The following is a 15,357-nucleotide window of genomic DNA, read 5'->3' as shown; positions in this document are numbered from 1 at the left end:
TAGACTTAGCTAAAATGTCTGTGTTTAACCACCATATTAACTTTAAATTTAACAAGAGATGTTTGTCAAACATTATGCCCCCCCTGAGCGCCATGTTGTCAGGATTATATGGACAATTGAATGAAATATGCATGGACCAAAATGACAGCTGATTTGTTGCCGTTAAGGCAGTTTTAAGATTATGACCATTAAAGTGTGAGGATAGAGTGTGTAATGACCATGACCTTTGACTCTATGAACTCAAAATCCAGAGTCATCAGCTGGTCACCAGAAACCTAAATGTCAAGTTTGAGGGCCATGGGTGCAGGCATTGTCACGTTATCACACAGACAAGTTTTTTTCATTCAAGACCTTTGACCCAATGACCCCTTAAATCATAAGGGGTCATCTACAAGTCAGATGCAACTCCAAGTCAAGTTTGAAGGCCATGGGTTCAGGCATTGTTGAGTTATCACTTGGACAACCTTTTACCTTTCAAGATCACTGTGACCTTGACCTTTGGGTCTATGAATCCTAAAATCAATAAGGGTGATCTACTGGTCAGGCTTAACATCCATGTCAAGTTTAATGATCCTAGGTTCAGGCATTGTTGAGATATCAGTGGGAGAAGATTTGTTAACTTTTTTGCGTTAAAGGTTACTGTGACATTGACCTTGGCCTGATGACCCCCAAAGTCGATAGGGGTCATCTAGGGGGCAGGCCCAACCTTCATGTCAAGTTTGATGACCATAGGTCCAGGAATTGTCAAGTTCGCTTTCAAGGTCACTGTGACCTTTGACCCCTAAAATCAATAGGGGTCATCTACTGGTCAGGCCCAACCTCCATGTCAAGTTTGAGGGCCTTGGGTGCAGGCAATGTTGAGTTATCACTCGGACAACCTTTTATCATTCAAGGTCACTGTCACCTTGACCTTTGGCCCAATGACCCCTAAAATCAATAGGGACCATCTTCTGGCCAGGCCCAACCTCCAGGTCAAGTTTGAGGGCCATGGGTGCAGGCATTGTCGAGTTATCACTCGGATAACCTTTTACCATTCCAGGTCACTGTGACCTTGACCTTTAGCCCAATGACCCCTAATATCAATAGGGACCATCTTCTGGCCAGGCCCAACCTCCAAGTCAAGTTTGAGGGCCATGGGTACAGGCATTGTCGAGTTATCACTCGGACAACCTTTTACCATTCCAGGTCACTGTCACCTTGACCTTTGGCCAGATGACCCCCAAAAACCAAAGGGGTCATCTCCTGGTCAGGCCAATTCTCCAAGTCAAGTTTGAGGGCCATGGGTGCAGGCATTGTAGAGTTATCACTCGGACAACCATTTACCATTCAAGGTCACTGTGACCTTGACCTCTGGCCAGATGACCCCCAAAAACAAAAGGGGTCATGTACTGGTCAGGCCCAATTCCAAGTCAAGTTTGAGGGCCATGGGTGCAGCCATTGTCAAGTTATCACACGGAAAACCTTTAACCATTCAAGGTGACTGTGACCTTGACCTTTGGCCCGATGACCCCCAAAAACAATAGGAGTCTTCTCCTGGTCAGGCCCAACCTCCAATTCAATTATGAGGGCCATGGGTGCAGGCATTGTCGAATTATCACTCGGACAACCTTTTACCATTAAAGGTCACTGTGACCTTGACCTTTGGCCCGATGACACCCCAAAACAATAGGGGTCATCTACTGGTCAGGCCCAACCTCCAATTCAATTATGAGGGCCATGGGTGCCGGCATTGTTGAGTTATCACTCGGTCATCCTTTTACCATTCAAGGTCACTGTGAACTTGACCTTTGACCTGATGAGCCCCAAAAACAATAGGGGTCAGCTACTGGTCAGGCCCAACCTCCAAGTCAAGTTTGAGGGCCATGGGTGCAGGCATTGTCAAGTTATCACACGGACAACCTTTTACCATTCAAGGTCACTGTGACCTTGACCTTTGGCCTGATGACCCCCAAAACAATAGGGGTCATCTACTGGTCAGGCCCAACCTCCATGTCAAGTTTGAGGGCCATGGGTGCAGGCATTGTTGAGTTATCACTCGGACAAGCTTTAAAATTATTTTACCATTAAAGGTCACTGTGACCTTGACCTTTGACCCGATGACCCCCAAAATCAATAGGGGTCATCTACTGGTCAGGCCCAACCGTCATGTGAAGTTTGATGACCATACGTCCAGGAATTGTTTAGTTATCACTTGGACAAGCTTTGGTCTACCGACGGACCGACCGACCGACCGACATGCCTGTGCAAAGCAATATACCACTCTTCTTCGAAGGGGGGCATAACTATATGCAAATATCACCAAGCCCAGTCAAAATGTCTCAACCGCATGTCATATTAAGTCAGAACATATTCACTTAATTCCACAAATATCCTAGACAAAACATACATCAGCAGACAAGTCTTGCAATATGTAAGAGCATAAGTGATTGGCTGACAAGACTCCATTAAAACGGTTCAATTTAACAACTACATCAACATAAAACCTTCAGTTTTATCCCAGTTTTATCCCAATAATGCAACAAACGCATTATTTAGTACAGCATCATGGTGAAAGGAAGATAAATGTTATAATGTGACATGAATATGAAAACTTAACATTTTAAATCAATTAACTCACTATACTGTGGTACTGTGGAATGTATGTTGGAAATTGATGGACAATATTCAAGCATCTAACACGCAAGGATAGGAACATACAGTGTTAGTCAGTGTCTAGATTGACATAAAACATTTGTTAAATAGACTTCATTCCAGAACTATAAATGAATCACTAATGTTTGAATTGGCTGCCAATTATTTACAAAATTTTAAAATGCAAACAAGTTTCAAGTGGAATGAACAAATTCAAGAGATAGACCATTCAAAGGTCATTTGCATATTCAAATAAAGGTGCTACTCTACCTGATCGTGAAGATCAAAGAAAGAGAATAGGTTATCTGTACTTTTATTTTTTTAAATTTCATTGAGGTTACATATGGTGAAGAAAAAATACATTTCTAGTCAACACTGTTCTTATTTTATGTCCAAAAAAAATTGATTCAACAAGTTTATGCACATAAAGGCCTTTGCCAAAATGTAATTAAAAACATTAATCCACACAATGGAATAACATATTCCCAATTTATAGACTATTAATATTGAATGTATTTGTATTTTCTGGTTGATTTAATATCCTGTATTTTATTTGGAGATGCCTAGTTTCTAGTTGTTCCTTTGTTTTATACCCATTAAACTACTCTACATTATTCACCCTTCAAATATCTTCCTAAACCTACCCTTTAAATCCAAGGTCAGAGACCCGCGTCTGTGAAAGGTCAAGGTGCTCCAGGTTTGGACAGAGGCTCAAAAACTTGTACAGCTGAAAAACATGAACAGGTTTGTAAGTTTGTTTTATCAAAGCTTTTGCCTCAAAAAATATATAAGTAAAGCCACACCAAATTCATATTTCGTTCCGCGGATTTACCGCTCCTATTTTTTTTTAAATGTAAAAAAAATATTTTTATTTTTTTTGTCCGCTCGCACCTCCATTTTGATCGCCAAGCAGATTTTTTTCAGGTAATAATTTATTAAAAGGCTAAAAATAATCAAGTATAATTTTTTTACGCTAGTTTTCGTGTTTTTGTAAATGGAAGTTACCGATGCGTAGTGTTTTTATACTGTATATCGATCGGTTTAGCATGGGTTTCAATAAATTCAATCAAAATGGCGGCTTCCGGTATAAACATTGGCTCAAAGTTTGGAAATTAAATCTTATTTTTGACAATAAATATGTTTTCATGCTTGAAGTCATTGTTGATCGCCTCATGCACTAAAGGATCATTATTTAAAGCAATCATTATGCAATAAAGAATGTGTACTGGTATCTAAGACTGGTAGCGATTATATTGCGTAATTAGTGACTCGTTTCCGTTTTGAATGGAAATCGGACAGGTCAACTTAACTGCAACATGTGTCATTGTTTGGTCCAAATTGATGTATCAAGCTCATTGTTGATCAAATTCTGACAAAACAACAGTTTTGAGCAAATATCTTTTCACAAATAGCGATATAAACACTGGTCTGGATATACCTCAACATAAGTAAGCCTAAGTTTATCACCTTATATTTTGTTTTTATTAGCAGCATAATCCGGGATTGTAATGCACTTGTCAATTGTAACCACTGCCCCGCCCACCCCACGCCCTTGTTCCAGGGGTATACCGGGGACAGCAGAGGCAATGGGCTGTGTTTTTACCTTTCAGGTGGCCTCGCAGTGCCTAGTGAATGTGGTTTTGTCTTCATATTGAAAATAGTCAGGAATGGGCCTCACATAGGTATTTGGGGTTGCGGGGGCCATTTGGCAGGGATTTTACCAGCAGTGTGTCCCTGCAGGTCGGGTATTTTACCCCGGTTTTGAGAGACCTGAAGTCAAAGTCCCTGCTATTACGGACTTAGGGGGGGGGGGGGTGGGGGGGGGGCCATATACAATTGGCTGGTGCATAAAAAAACTAAATAACCAAAAAAAAGTACTCTGAAAAATACCCTTGTTCTTTTTGTTTTAATAAGCACATGTCATTGCATTTCCTGTGATAATAGAAACAAAATTTAGTCTATGTTATATGGAGTCTGATGTTTGATGATGCCTGTGTAAGTGATCATTTTTTACAAATCCCAAATAAATCCTACGTTATGTCTAAATACAGTTGCATATGATGTTAAACTGATTCAGGTAGATTTATATAAGTCGTTTCAAACTTTTTACAAAAGCAGGGTTATTTATTATTATGAATGATTGTCATATTAAAGTACGTTTTAATTATATAAGAAATTAGATTTATCCATATAATGTTTGTACTAAACAAGGATGAATAAATAGTATGTATGCTGACATTTTCCCAATGTCCATTAGAGGTTCAGTTCAAGATGGCATTAAAATGGGTTTAAGGGCAATTATTTGGAACAATCTTTCTTATTTATATTGAATATAAGGAAAAATATATTTTTCGCTCTTCGTTGCTTCGGTTTTTATGAAAACTGACAAACTTTTATTTTTATTTTTTTTTCGCTCGCTCGCTCCAATTTTTTTTGGCAAAAATCCGAGGAACTAAACATTAATTTGGTGTGGCCTAATAGCAAACTGAAACCAGATCTTTCATTTATAATAATTTTTTTGCATCATCATATTTGGGCACAAACAGTCAATTTATTGGTCTAAGAGGTGGATGAAATGATGCTAGAACTAGACAGTAAGAGCCTATTTTCGAACATATGTCTGCCAATATCAAGTTTATACAGCCATACGCTGATATAAATCAATCTCAATTTTGTTTCCTGCTATTAGATCAAGACATGTTGTCTAGGACTAATAAACCTTTGAAAACAATTGATATTTTTATCGTACACACCAGGCACACCATTTTAAACATTTGTGCTTTTGAAACAGACGGTTATTGCAGACTTGTAAACAATGGCAAGATGTCATTAAGACAATCAATGTCATTTGTTTTAAATTATCACCATATTAAACATTATTTAACCAAAGACAATTTAATAACAGCTGACCAGAATATAACCTTCATACCGTTTCTTGTTCGTACCATAATAAGATTCGCTCCCTGCACTTAATATTTTTTTAAAGGACCTGTATTTATGTTGAATAATTAATCAAGGCCCATAATTTGCATTATTTTCAAATCAGTGTTATCTCAATTCATTAATTAATTAGGTTGTACAGTTGGGAACACATATCTTAAGTTTCAATGCAGAAAATGACTTGAAGTGCTTACATACAAAACCTTAAGGTGTGACACCATTGCTAGGTTGATTGTATAGCTCTCCTTTTTTGAATAGTCAAGCTAAAAAGGACAAAATCTGTTAAAACTTTAGCCCTGATTTTCCACTCACTGTGCCATTGGTCAGCCCCTTGCTGTAGGCAAGATCACACACTTGTACGGAACGCCCAACCCTCGGTAACAAGTATCGACACATCGACGTCAACATGCTGGACTCATGTTGGATCTGAAAATTACATAAATATTATCATTTATGAGTAACTTGCTTTATATTAACAGTGTTCTCAATAAGAACCGGCTGCCGGCCAAAATGGATGGTTCAAATGGCAATAGGGCCGGTTCAAATTTGGAAAACTAAATGAATTTTCAGTAGAATAAGTAGAAGCTAGTCGGTTACTTTACTATTTGAGACGGTTTAACCGAAACTTATTGAGAACCCTGTATTAAGTATTAATTCATAAACAAACATCATGTATGGCCAATTATTTTGTTTTATGATGTTTTATATCACTAGATTTATCAATATTTAAAATACAGTAGAACACCGCTATTTCGAACACAGATAAACCGAATTAATCGGTATTTCGAACTTTTTTTTCGGTCTCGATTTTTTTCCTTCTTTATTCAATGTAAAAATTAATGTTTAAACCAAACTTCACTATTACGAATAAATCAATTTTTCGAACTAAATATTCGGTCCCAAATACGTTTTTTTCACGTGTATTTATCAATCTTTATTTTGAATTCGAAACTGTGCACAAAAAATAGTCGATGTAATTTTCGAATCCGCTAGCAGACGACCCATGCTCCTCGCTTTGTTGTGTTTTCACACCTACGCTGACATCGGCGTGACAGACCAATTAACGTTATAATAAGGTACAATTATCGCGGTTTAAGGAATGCCTTGGGTTATTTGGCGCGTGTATGGAGCAAACAACACAGTGCAACAGGACATAACAGCGTTCTTCAAAAAAGACTGAATAGTGATTATTTTAAGTGTTCCGGTGTCCTCTTATACTACGGTATGTGCTATTTTGTGCTAATGTGCTACATTGTTTACAATTTATGCTGTAATTTGTGCTATTATATGTTTCTGTTATATTATTATTTATGTAAATAAAATAATAAAAAAATATATGTTTTGGGATTTTATTAAACATCGCTTTACATAGTGTAAAATACAATGGTATAATGCAGCCATTTGAAATTTCACGACACAAATATTTTGTGACGCCGGTAGAGTAGAATTCGGATACGCCAGATTTCGTAGACAATCGTTGGTGGAACTTTGGATTATTTCTCTCAATGTTTATTTTGAATAATCGTTATTTCGAAGTATTTAGCTGGGCCCCGACGACTTCGAAATAGCGTGTTCTACTGTACTATTTTTTGAAATTATCCAATCTTTTAAAATTTGAGCTCATTTTCAAATCCATTTTTTTTTAATTCACTAAGGGTTGGGTCACTTAAGTGTGTATAAGTGTACAAGTGCAATACATTTCACATTAAGAATACCAAAAGCATATACTGTGAAATCATAAACATATGCTGGACATTAATTTTTGGGGATTTTGTGGGTTCTGGTTTATCAACGAATTCAAGATCCCAACATAAAATTGACTTTTAATTCTGAAATCATTCTGTCTATGTAAAAGAGTATACATGTAGTCACATAAATATAAATGGCCGCAGTATACAACTTGTAAGTACCTAAATAATTGGGTTTTTTTTTACTGTTAACATGTTTTATATTAATTTTATATACTATTTACCCTCAATGATAACAAGAGAGGTTTGTCAAACATTTTGCCCCCCATGAGCCCCATGTTGTCAAGAATATTTGGACAATTGAATTAAATATGCATGGACTGAAATGACAGCTTATTTGTCATTGACGTTGGATGCCTTTGACACAGTTTTTAAGATTATGATCATTCAAAGTGTGGGGAAAGTAGGTACAGTTTTTTTAATCATGCTCAGATGATGACCAATCTTTGCAGATAAAACATGTATCCAAACCTCCAAGTAAAGTTTGAAGGCCATGCGTGCAGGCATTGTAGAGTTATCACTCGAACAACCTTTCACATTCAAGGTCACTGTGACCATGACCTTTGACCCCTAAAATCAAAAGGGGTCATCAACTGGTCAGGCCCTACCCCCAAGTCAAGTTTGAGGACCATGAGTGCAGGCATTGTCGAGTTATCACTCGGACAACATTTTAGCATTCAAGGAAACTGTGACCTTGACCTTTAACTGGAGGACCCCTAAAATCAATAGGGGTCATCTACTGGTCAGGCCCAGACTCAATTTCAAGTTTGATGCATAGGTTCAGGCATTATTGAGTTATCATTCAGACAAGCTTTGACATTTTTTCCCTATTAAAGGTCACTGTGACGTTGACATTTGACCTGATGACCCCTTAAATCAATAGGGGCCATCTACAAGTCAGGCCCAACCTTCATGTCAAGTTTGCTGACAATAGGTCCAGGAATTGTTGAGTTATCACTTGGACAAGCTTTGGTCTATCAACGGACCGACATACATGTGCAAAGCAATATAGCCCCTCTTCCTCGAAGGGGGGCAAAATAAATCAAATTTCAATTATAAGTTCTTGCATTCTGTTCTTTTATATGACATTGCCAGAACATTAAAACAAGCTGATTATCAACCTCCTGTGCAGCACATGTAAAACTAGCTGATTATTATCCATTTGTGGTATCTGCGTTAATTGACATATTGTCCCATTGAAGTGTTATAAACTGTGTGACATAGATGATACATAGCATGAGGTCAGTGCATGCTGAATTTGGAGACAATTTAGGGTCGCATTTTCTATTTTTTTAATTTTTCTAAAAATGAAAATCGATAATTTTAAAAACCCACTTAATTGTCATTTTTTTATGAAAAATCAAGAAATTTCAAGCCAACGAATATAAATTATCTCACTGAATTAGTTTTTGGTGCTCACTCTGTGAAATGTGTTGTGATCTAAAACTGAAATAAACAATTAACCTCTATATCCTTATGAAAATATTACCATATTCCAAGTAAATGGAATTTGGAATAAGTGCTAATTAATTTAAGTACATAATTATAACGATTAGGACATGATTATGCTGTTTGAATACTGGCATAAAATATAATTATAGCATATTATTCCACAGAGATCGCACATATTACTGTAATCTGTCTAATTATTTTATTAAATATTAAACAAAGCACCATTGTTTATTGGTCTGCTTGTCTCAATTGGGTCATTCAGTTATATAACTTTGGTGATTTCAGCAACCTCTAAATTAATAATTGATGCCTTACAATTTGAAGTAAGGCCAAACCAAACAAATGTTTCCTTTCTCTACTTAACCAAACATGATTAAAATGAATAATAAGAGCTGTCACAGAGACAGCGCGCTAGACTATTCCGCAGCTTTTCAATGTAAGGATTGAAAAGTTTTGGCGAAACATGCATGGATCACTGTTAGATTAGACTTCAATGCAATACATGGTGTGCTGAGATATTAACATAAATGTCCATGCAAAATATTGACGAGAATTTCTAAGTCTAATAATAAAGGGCCATTATTTGCAAAATACAGTTATCTAACTTGGTTATTCAATTAAGTTGGGTGGTTGAATACCATTGTATAAAGTCTCAATGCAATACATCAAATAGTTGCTGAGATATTATCCTATGTGTGCTAACATGCAAGACCTTAACCAGAATTTCTAAGTGCATAATAAAGGGGCAAAAATTATATATTGTAAAAGATAGAGTTATCTTACTTGATTAAATAAGGTTAAACAGATGGGAGCCTGTGTGTATATTTTCAATGCAATACATGATGTATTCGCGGAGGTATTGACTTAAAAGTGGTTACATGCAAAACCTTAACCAGAATTTCTATGTCGAATAATAAAGGGGCCATTATTTTAATTTAATGCAAACTGGAGTTATCTTACTTGGTTATTTAAGTAGATGGTTGAGTACCATTGTATAAAGTCTCAATGCAATCCATCAAGTAATTGCTGAGATATTAACCTATGTGTGCTTAAAGCAAAACCTTAACCAGAATTTTTAAGTCAAATAATAAAGGCCCATTATTTGCATTATATTCAAAAAAGTGTTATCTGGGAATACATATCTAATGTTTCAATGCAATACATGATATATTTGCTGAGATATTGACTTAAATGTGGTAACATGCAAAACCTTAACCAGAATTTCTAAGTAGAATAATAAAGGGCAATTATTTTGCATTAAATGCAAACTAGAGTTATCTAACTTGGTTAATTAAGTAGGTTGGATGGTTGACTACCATTGTATAAAGTCTCAATGCAATACCTCAAGTAGTTGCTGAGATATTTACCTATGTGTGCTTACACGCAAAACCTTAACCAGAATTTCTAAGTCGAATAATAAAGGCCTATTATTTGCATTATATTCAAATATTTGTTATCTAACTTCATTAATTTAGTATGTTAGATAGTTGGGAATACATATCCAAAGTTTCAATGCAATAACTGATGTATTTACTGAAATAATGACTTAAAGGTGCTTACATGCAAAACCTTAACCAAAGTGTGACGCCAACGCCGACGCCACCGCTGACGCCAGGGTGAGTAGTATAGCTCTCCTTATTCTTCGAATAGTCGAGCTAAAAACAATAATTTTTGAGCGACAGCACCTTTATTGTTCTGCTCATCAGAAGATTTTGTGGTAACTGACAATTGTATAACACTAGTGGATTTTTAGCTTTGTTAATTTGTTGAAATATCTTGTGTTGTATTATGTCCTATGACTTGATGAGAAGCCCATAAAAAAATCATTTTTTGTTTTCAGGATCAAGACTGACTTTACCCAGCTGAGGCTACATGCAACTATTTAAAGTTAACCAGGGGCACCTGTTGGGATCTGCATCACTTTCTATGTCCCTGTGATTAAAAAGACCTTAGATGCATGGATATTGTTGGTGAATACTAGCCGTCCAATCAAAATCTGGTTCTAATGTCATTTCATTCTCCATATAAGAGTCAAACAAACAAGGCTGGATGATCAACAGATAAATCAAACCTTATTCATCATCCCAGGATGATAACAATTAACCCATAAATAATTGTGAAGATCATTTTTCCCTCCATGAACCAAACAAACACACCATACCCCCTAACCTCAAGCAAATCTGTGTCCCAAATGACAGCAATCTACCCACATTCTAGCTATCCTGCTTTGGTAAGGGTGGGTTTAATTTATTAATATAGGTTAAAAAACATGACCAGATAGTTTGTTTACTGACTTTCCAGTCAGCTTTCCAATGCCTGCAAGCCCTATAACCTTATAAAAACTCGGTCACAGAAGATCCCATATGTAATTCCTTTTTAATGGTCACCACATTGTAATTACCTCTCTTGTTAAAGACTGTTGTCAGTAGCATCATGGAAACCTTGTCTTGTGGCATTATTTAGAACGCTAATTAATTATTTCTCGCTTCAAATGTCACCATAAAACAGTTTTCACACACCTTTCAAGAAATAATGCTTCATTCTCCTTAGAACTATTTAAAGACCGATTTGACTATTAACATAATCTGAATCACTGCGCGCATATCCCTGACAACCATGAATTATCACATATCCATACGCAATTATTTTCACTAAGCACAAAAGAGTTCCAGCCAAAAAAAATCATTTTTACTTAATTTTGTTAACTGAGATGGGAGAAAAAGCATCAACCATAGCCGCTCGTGTAAGATAAGTTCATCCTGACCTTAGCGCAGCCCTGGTGTTTTGCGGAAACTCCATAAACAATGTTTCCGCAAAACACCCTAAGCTCAGGTCGGAATGAACCTATCTTACACTCTAGGCCATGGAAGATACTTACAATCCTACCCACTCTATTACATCACATTTCCCCAATTGCCCCACCTGTTGAGCTTCAGTGTCCCAGGTATCGGCTTCGTCAATGTCTGCATCCTCGTCCAGGGGCCGGCCTTCCAACTTGCTGGCCACATCCTGGCTGACTTCTTCGTCTATACCACATGTTGCTGACCAGTCACCTGAATATAGCATGGGGCGGTTGGAAGAATACATTATTCATAATTTTTAATGACTTGGTTGACTGATTTTATGACTTAATTTTTTACACCATTTTAGCAAGATTTCTTTTTTCTAAATAAAGATGTGTGTACTAGGACAAGTTTGATCTATATCATATAATCATTTATAATGAACTTCTTGGTCATTTCAAACTAGTACTTGTAGGTAGCTCAGGGATCGAATTTAACTTTTTTTGCCACTAGCAAGTTTTTGCTAGTGCCATTTTTTTCAACTAGCAAAATGGTGGGTTCCACTAGCACTTATTTAATGCCAGGATTTTCTACTCGCATTTTTCGATTCTTACTCGCATTTTGCGAGTTAGCGACCGTTAAATTCGATCCCTGGTAGCTGATAAAGTAAAATTGTTGTTTTCAAGATTTTGGGGAGATACAGCCATCAAAATTAGACTTTTGGACAAACAAGTAAAAGTTCTTTAGCTTGTGCTTTGTTATCAACATTTTCAACAAGGCCTGCACTATAAAATCCACAGTGTGAGCAAGATCAGATAACATATAACAAGTATAGTGTTTATGGGCTTGGGCTTATTTTGACCAAAGAAGTTTACGCTTATTCAGCATTTATCCTTTTTTTTCAACAATAACAATTTAAGCACAGTTCTGTTACAATACCAATAAAATCCCTTATTTTAATAAAACCAACAGTATTACAATTTTAAAAATTACCTATCACCATACGCCATACCTCTAGACCAGCTAACAGGATAGAGCTGTGTCCACAGTGATCCATCCATTGCGATCTGGTTCCACCTATGGCTAACCTGTGCACACCTCGCCAGGCCTTGTACGTCCAGGTGGGAAAACACCTGTAGAAGGGCCTCATCAGGTAATGCATCCAGTGAGGGCTGGTACACAGGGGGTTCAGGGACTGCGTTTTTGTTTTTAATCGGCTTGCCTGGAATTAAGTACAAGAAAAAGCTCTCAATAAATAAGCAAAAAAACACTGTATAGCAACACTTACATGCACATTATACTAAAACAAGAGGCAATGCTGAACACCACATTATAGCCAGATTTTTATGAAAACAAAAGTGTTTTCAAAAGGATGTATAGCTAGTGGGAAGTTGTTAATAATTGGGTGTATTTTTTACCCTTTATTGCACTGTTTGGAGCAGAACTATAGGTATATATTTTTTTTGTCTTGGATTAAAATATTCTGACCAAAAGTAATGAAGATAAAAAGGTGGAATATATAAGAAAACAAAAGTTGTCACAGTAAGTGATGAATGCCCCTGAAGCGCCATCAAATTCATGGATTACTCATTTTAAAATCCCTCTCAAAGTTACAGCCTGGAAACAACCAACTATAATCTATGTGCATATACATGTATTCATTGTTCCATAATAATTAAACTCCAAGTGTCACCTTGAACTTAAAGGTAGGGTCATAGGTATTGCATTTCTTTTATGTCATCTTTATATATCAAACACAATTTTATAATATCCCTCTGTACGTAACAAAGTTACAGCTGGCACATGAATAACTACAATGTATATGCATATAAGCAGCATTCCATACTGGAAACCAGTAAATGTGACCTTGGCCTTTGAGGTACGGACATGGGACAGGTCATCTTTATGTAGTGAACACATTAACTTTGCAGTAGGGAAGTATGTCTTGCATGTAACATGACATCTATATGTACAAAACAAATGTGCCAAATAGTCCCTCTGTGCATGCAAGTATTTTGACCAAGTTTCATAACAATTGGATAAAACTATTGAATGACAGAGTTTTTTTCTTCTCAAATTTGACCTAACGACCTAAACTGAGGAGTTGTTTCAGATAGTCATTTGTACGGCTAAAGTTATGAGGTTAGCTTAAAAATGCACTCTTACACCCAAATAAAATGTACCAAGATTAATACAAATATTTTTATTCACTGAAAAGGAAGAATAGATATCAAAAACACTGGTTCTTATGAAGGATATCCTATTTAAATTGAAAGGAAGGAGCAGAAAACATGGTATTTCTACCTTATGAGATTATAGTTGATCACTGTAAATCTAAAAGGACCAACCAGTCATTTAATATTTGTGCGTTTTCAGCTTTTAAATACCGGTACACCGTTACAGTCTTGTTATCAGTAATTAATATTTTCCATAAATGCATTATTTAGTAAGTCGTTTAAGGTTTATAACTCTATATTCAGGTTTCTTATATAATGTGTATGTATTGATTTTAAATGTGAATATCACTTAAACAGTGTCTGAGCACATACTGGATTTGTTATCATTAACAAATTTCTCTGGCATGTCTTCCGGCTCTGCACAGAAGTGTTTCTGGATGACGGTGGCCTTGATCTGCTTCAACTCATCCACCGTAAAGTACTCCATCAACAATGGCTGGAAAACCTGTAATACAAATTACAAATCTAACAGTGATAGGGAAACTCAAAAATAATTAAAATCAAAATGACAGCCCAAATACCAACATAATATTATTGGTTTTTGATGTCATTTAATATCATTCATTATAATTATTGTATGTAAATTATATTACAATATTTGGTCAGTTTTATTTCCTTCCTTTCACCTTGGGTGTGTTTTCATTGAAAGCTTGAAAGGGCCTTAAATTAGACAGTTCTTGTTGTTTTACAAACACTGGTCTTTTCATTTTGTTATTACTAAATTCTTCAAATAACAATGATAGGAGGAGGATTAATTATGAGAAATATTTTTTTAATATAACAGACTGTTTTTGAAAGATGTAAAGAAAAGATGAAAGCACAAAAATCAGTCCATCATTCTTAGTTAATTTCAAGCTGCATACCTCTTCCTCCTCTGCCATGTGAGGTAAGAATGTCTCTGTAAATTCCTCAAGACTTTGCCGCAGCTGGAGGCCAAAATTTCTCCGGTCAGCCTCAGTTTTCTTTGTGCACTTGTAGCCATCTTGGAGCAGTGACAGCATGTCCGACAAACTGTTGTCTTTGTGACAATTACAAACTGCTGTGTTCTGTATCGACAATGAGCGAAGCTTGTTCTTTAATTTCTTCATGATGAATTGGTTTTCAATCTGCTCATGAGCAATGAACTCGTTGAATGTTCTTATCAAGATTCCCAGCAGCATGGTGAACTTGGTAACATCAGAGAAGTTGGTAGCAGTAAGCTAAAAACATAAATACCAAGTTTAACATGTTATACATCATTAAGTAATATTCAATGTGTTGTACACTACGATGTCAAGATTTTGACAATTTTCTTTTTTCAAAAATTTCCATACAAGTGAATCTTCTGGTGTCTAACGCCTTTGATATTTGAAATCATATGCCACAAGATGATATACGTATTTAGACCAAAAATGTAGAAAATATCAAGATTTTCATTGATCGGCATGCACTAAATAGACAAAATGATTTATTAAACAAAACATAAAATAAGTAATTTACATAAGACGCAGTGTTACATGACCAAACAAATTGTATCACTTCACTATACTTCTGAAATATAACAAGAGAAATTCCTGCAACTCATTT

The 15,357-nt window shown here is 36.1% G+C and overlaps 1 protein-coding gene across 1 annotated transcript in view; it reads right to left on the bottom strand.

Moving 5' to 3' along the window:
* Window positions 1–15,357, bottom strand: part of LOC128217595 (F-box/LRR-repeat protein 5-like) — a 50,917-nt gene that overhangs the window by 35,081 nt on the left and 479 nt on the right. The window contains exons 2-7 of the mRNA XM_052924840.1: window positions 14,655–14,990; window positions 14,104–14,236; window positions 12,567–12,776; window positions 11,694–11,824; window positions 5,884–5,997; window positions 3,276–3,358 (exon numbers count right to left, since the gene is read on the bottom strand). Coding sequence (XP_052780800.1) covers window positions 3,276–3,358; window positions 5,884–5,997; window positions 11,694–11,824; window positions 12,567–12,776; window positions 14,104–14,236; window positions 14,655–14,990 — 1,007 coding nt within the window. The remainder of the gene's footprint in view (window positions 1–3,275; window positions 3,359–5,883; window positions 5,998–11,693; window positions 11,825–12,566; window positions 12,777–14,103; window positions 14,237–14,654; window positions 14,991–15,357) is intronic.

This window comes from Mya arenaria, chromosome 14 (assembly GCF_026914265.1).
Source record: "Mya arenaria isolate MELC-2E11 chromosome 14, ASM2691426v1".
In the NCBI taxonomy this organism is placed as follows: domain Eukaryota; kingdom Metazoa; phylum Mollusca; class Bivalvia; order Myida; family Myidae; genus Mya; species Mya arenaria.
The sequence above is the reverse complement of the archived record's forward strand: the minus strand, read 5'-3'. Positions and strand labels throughout refer to the sequence as shown.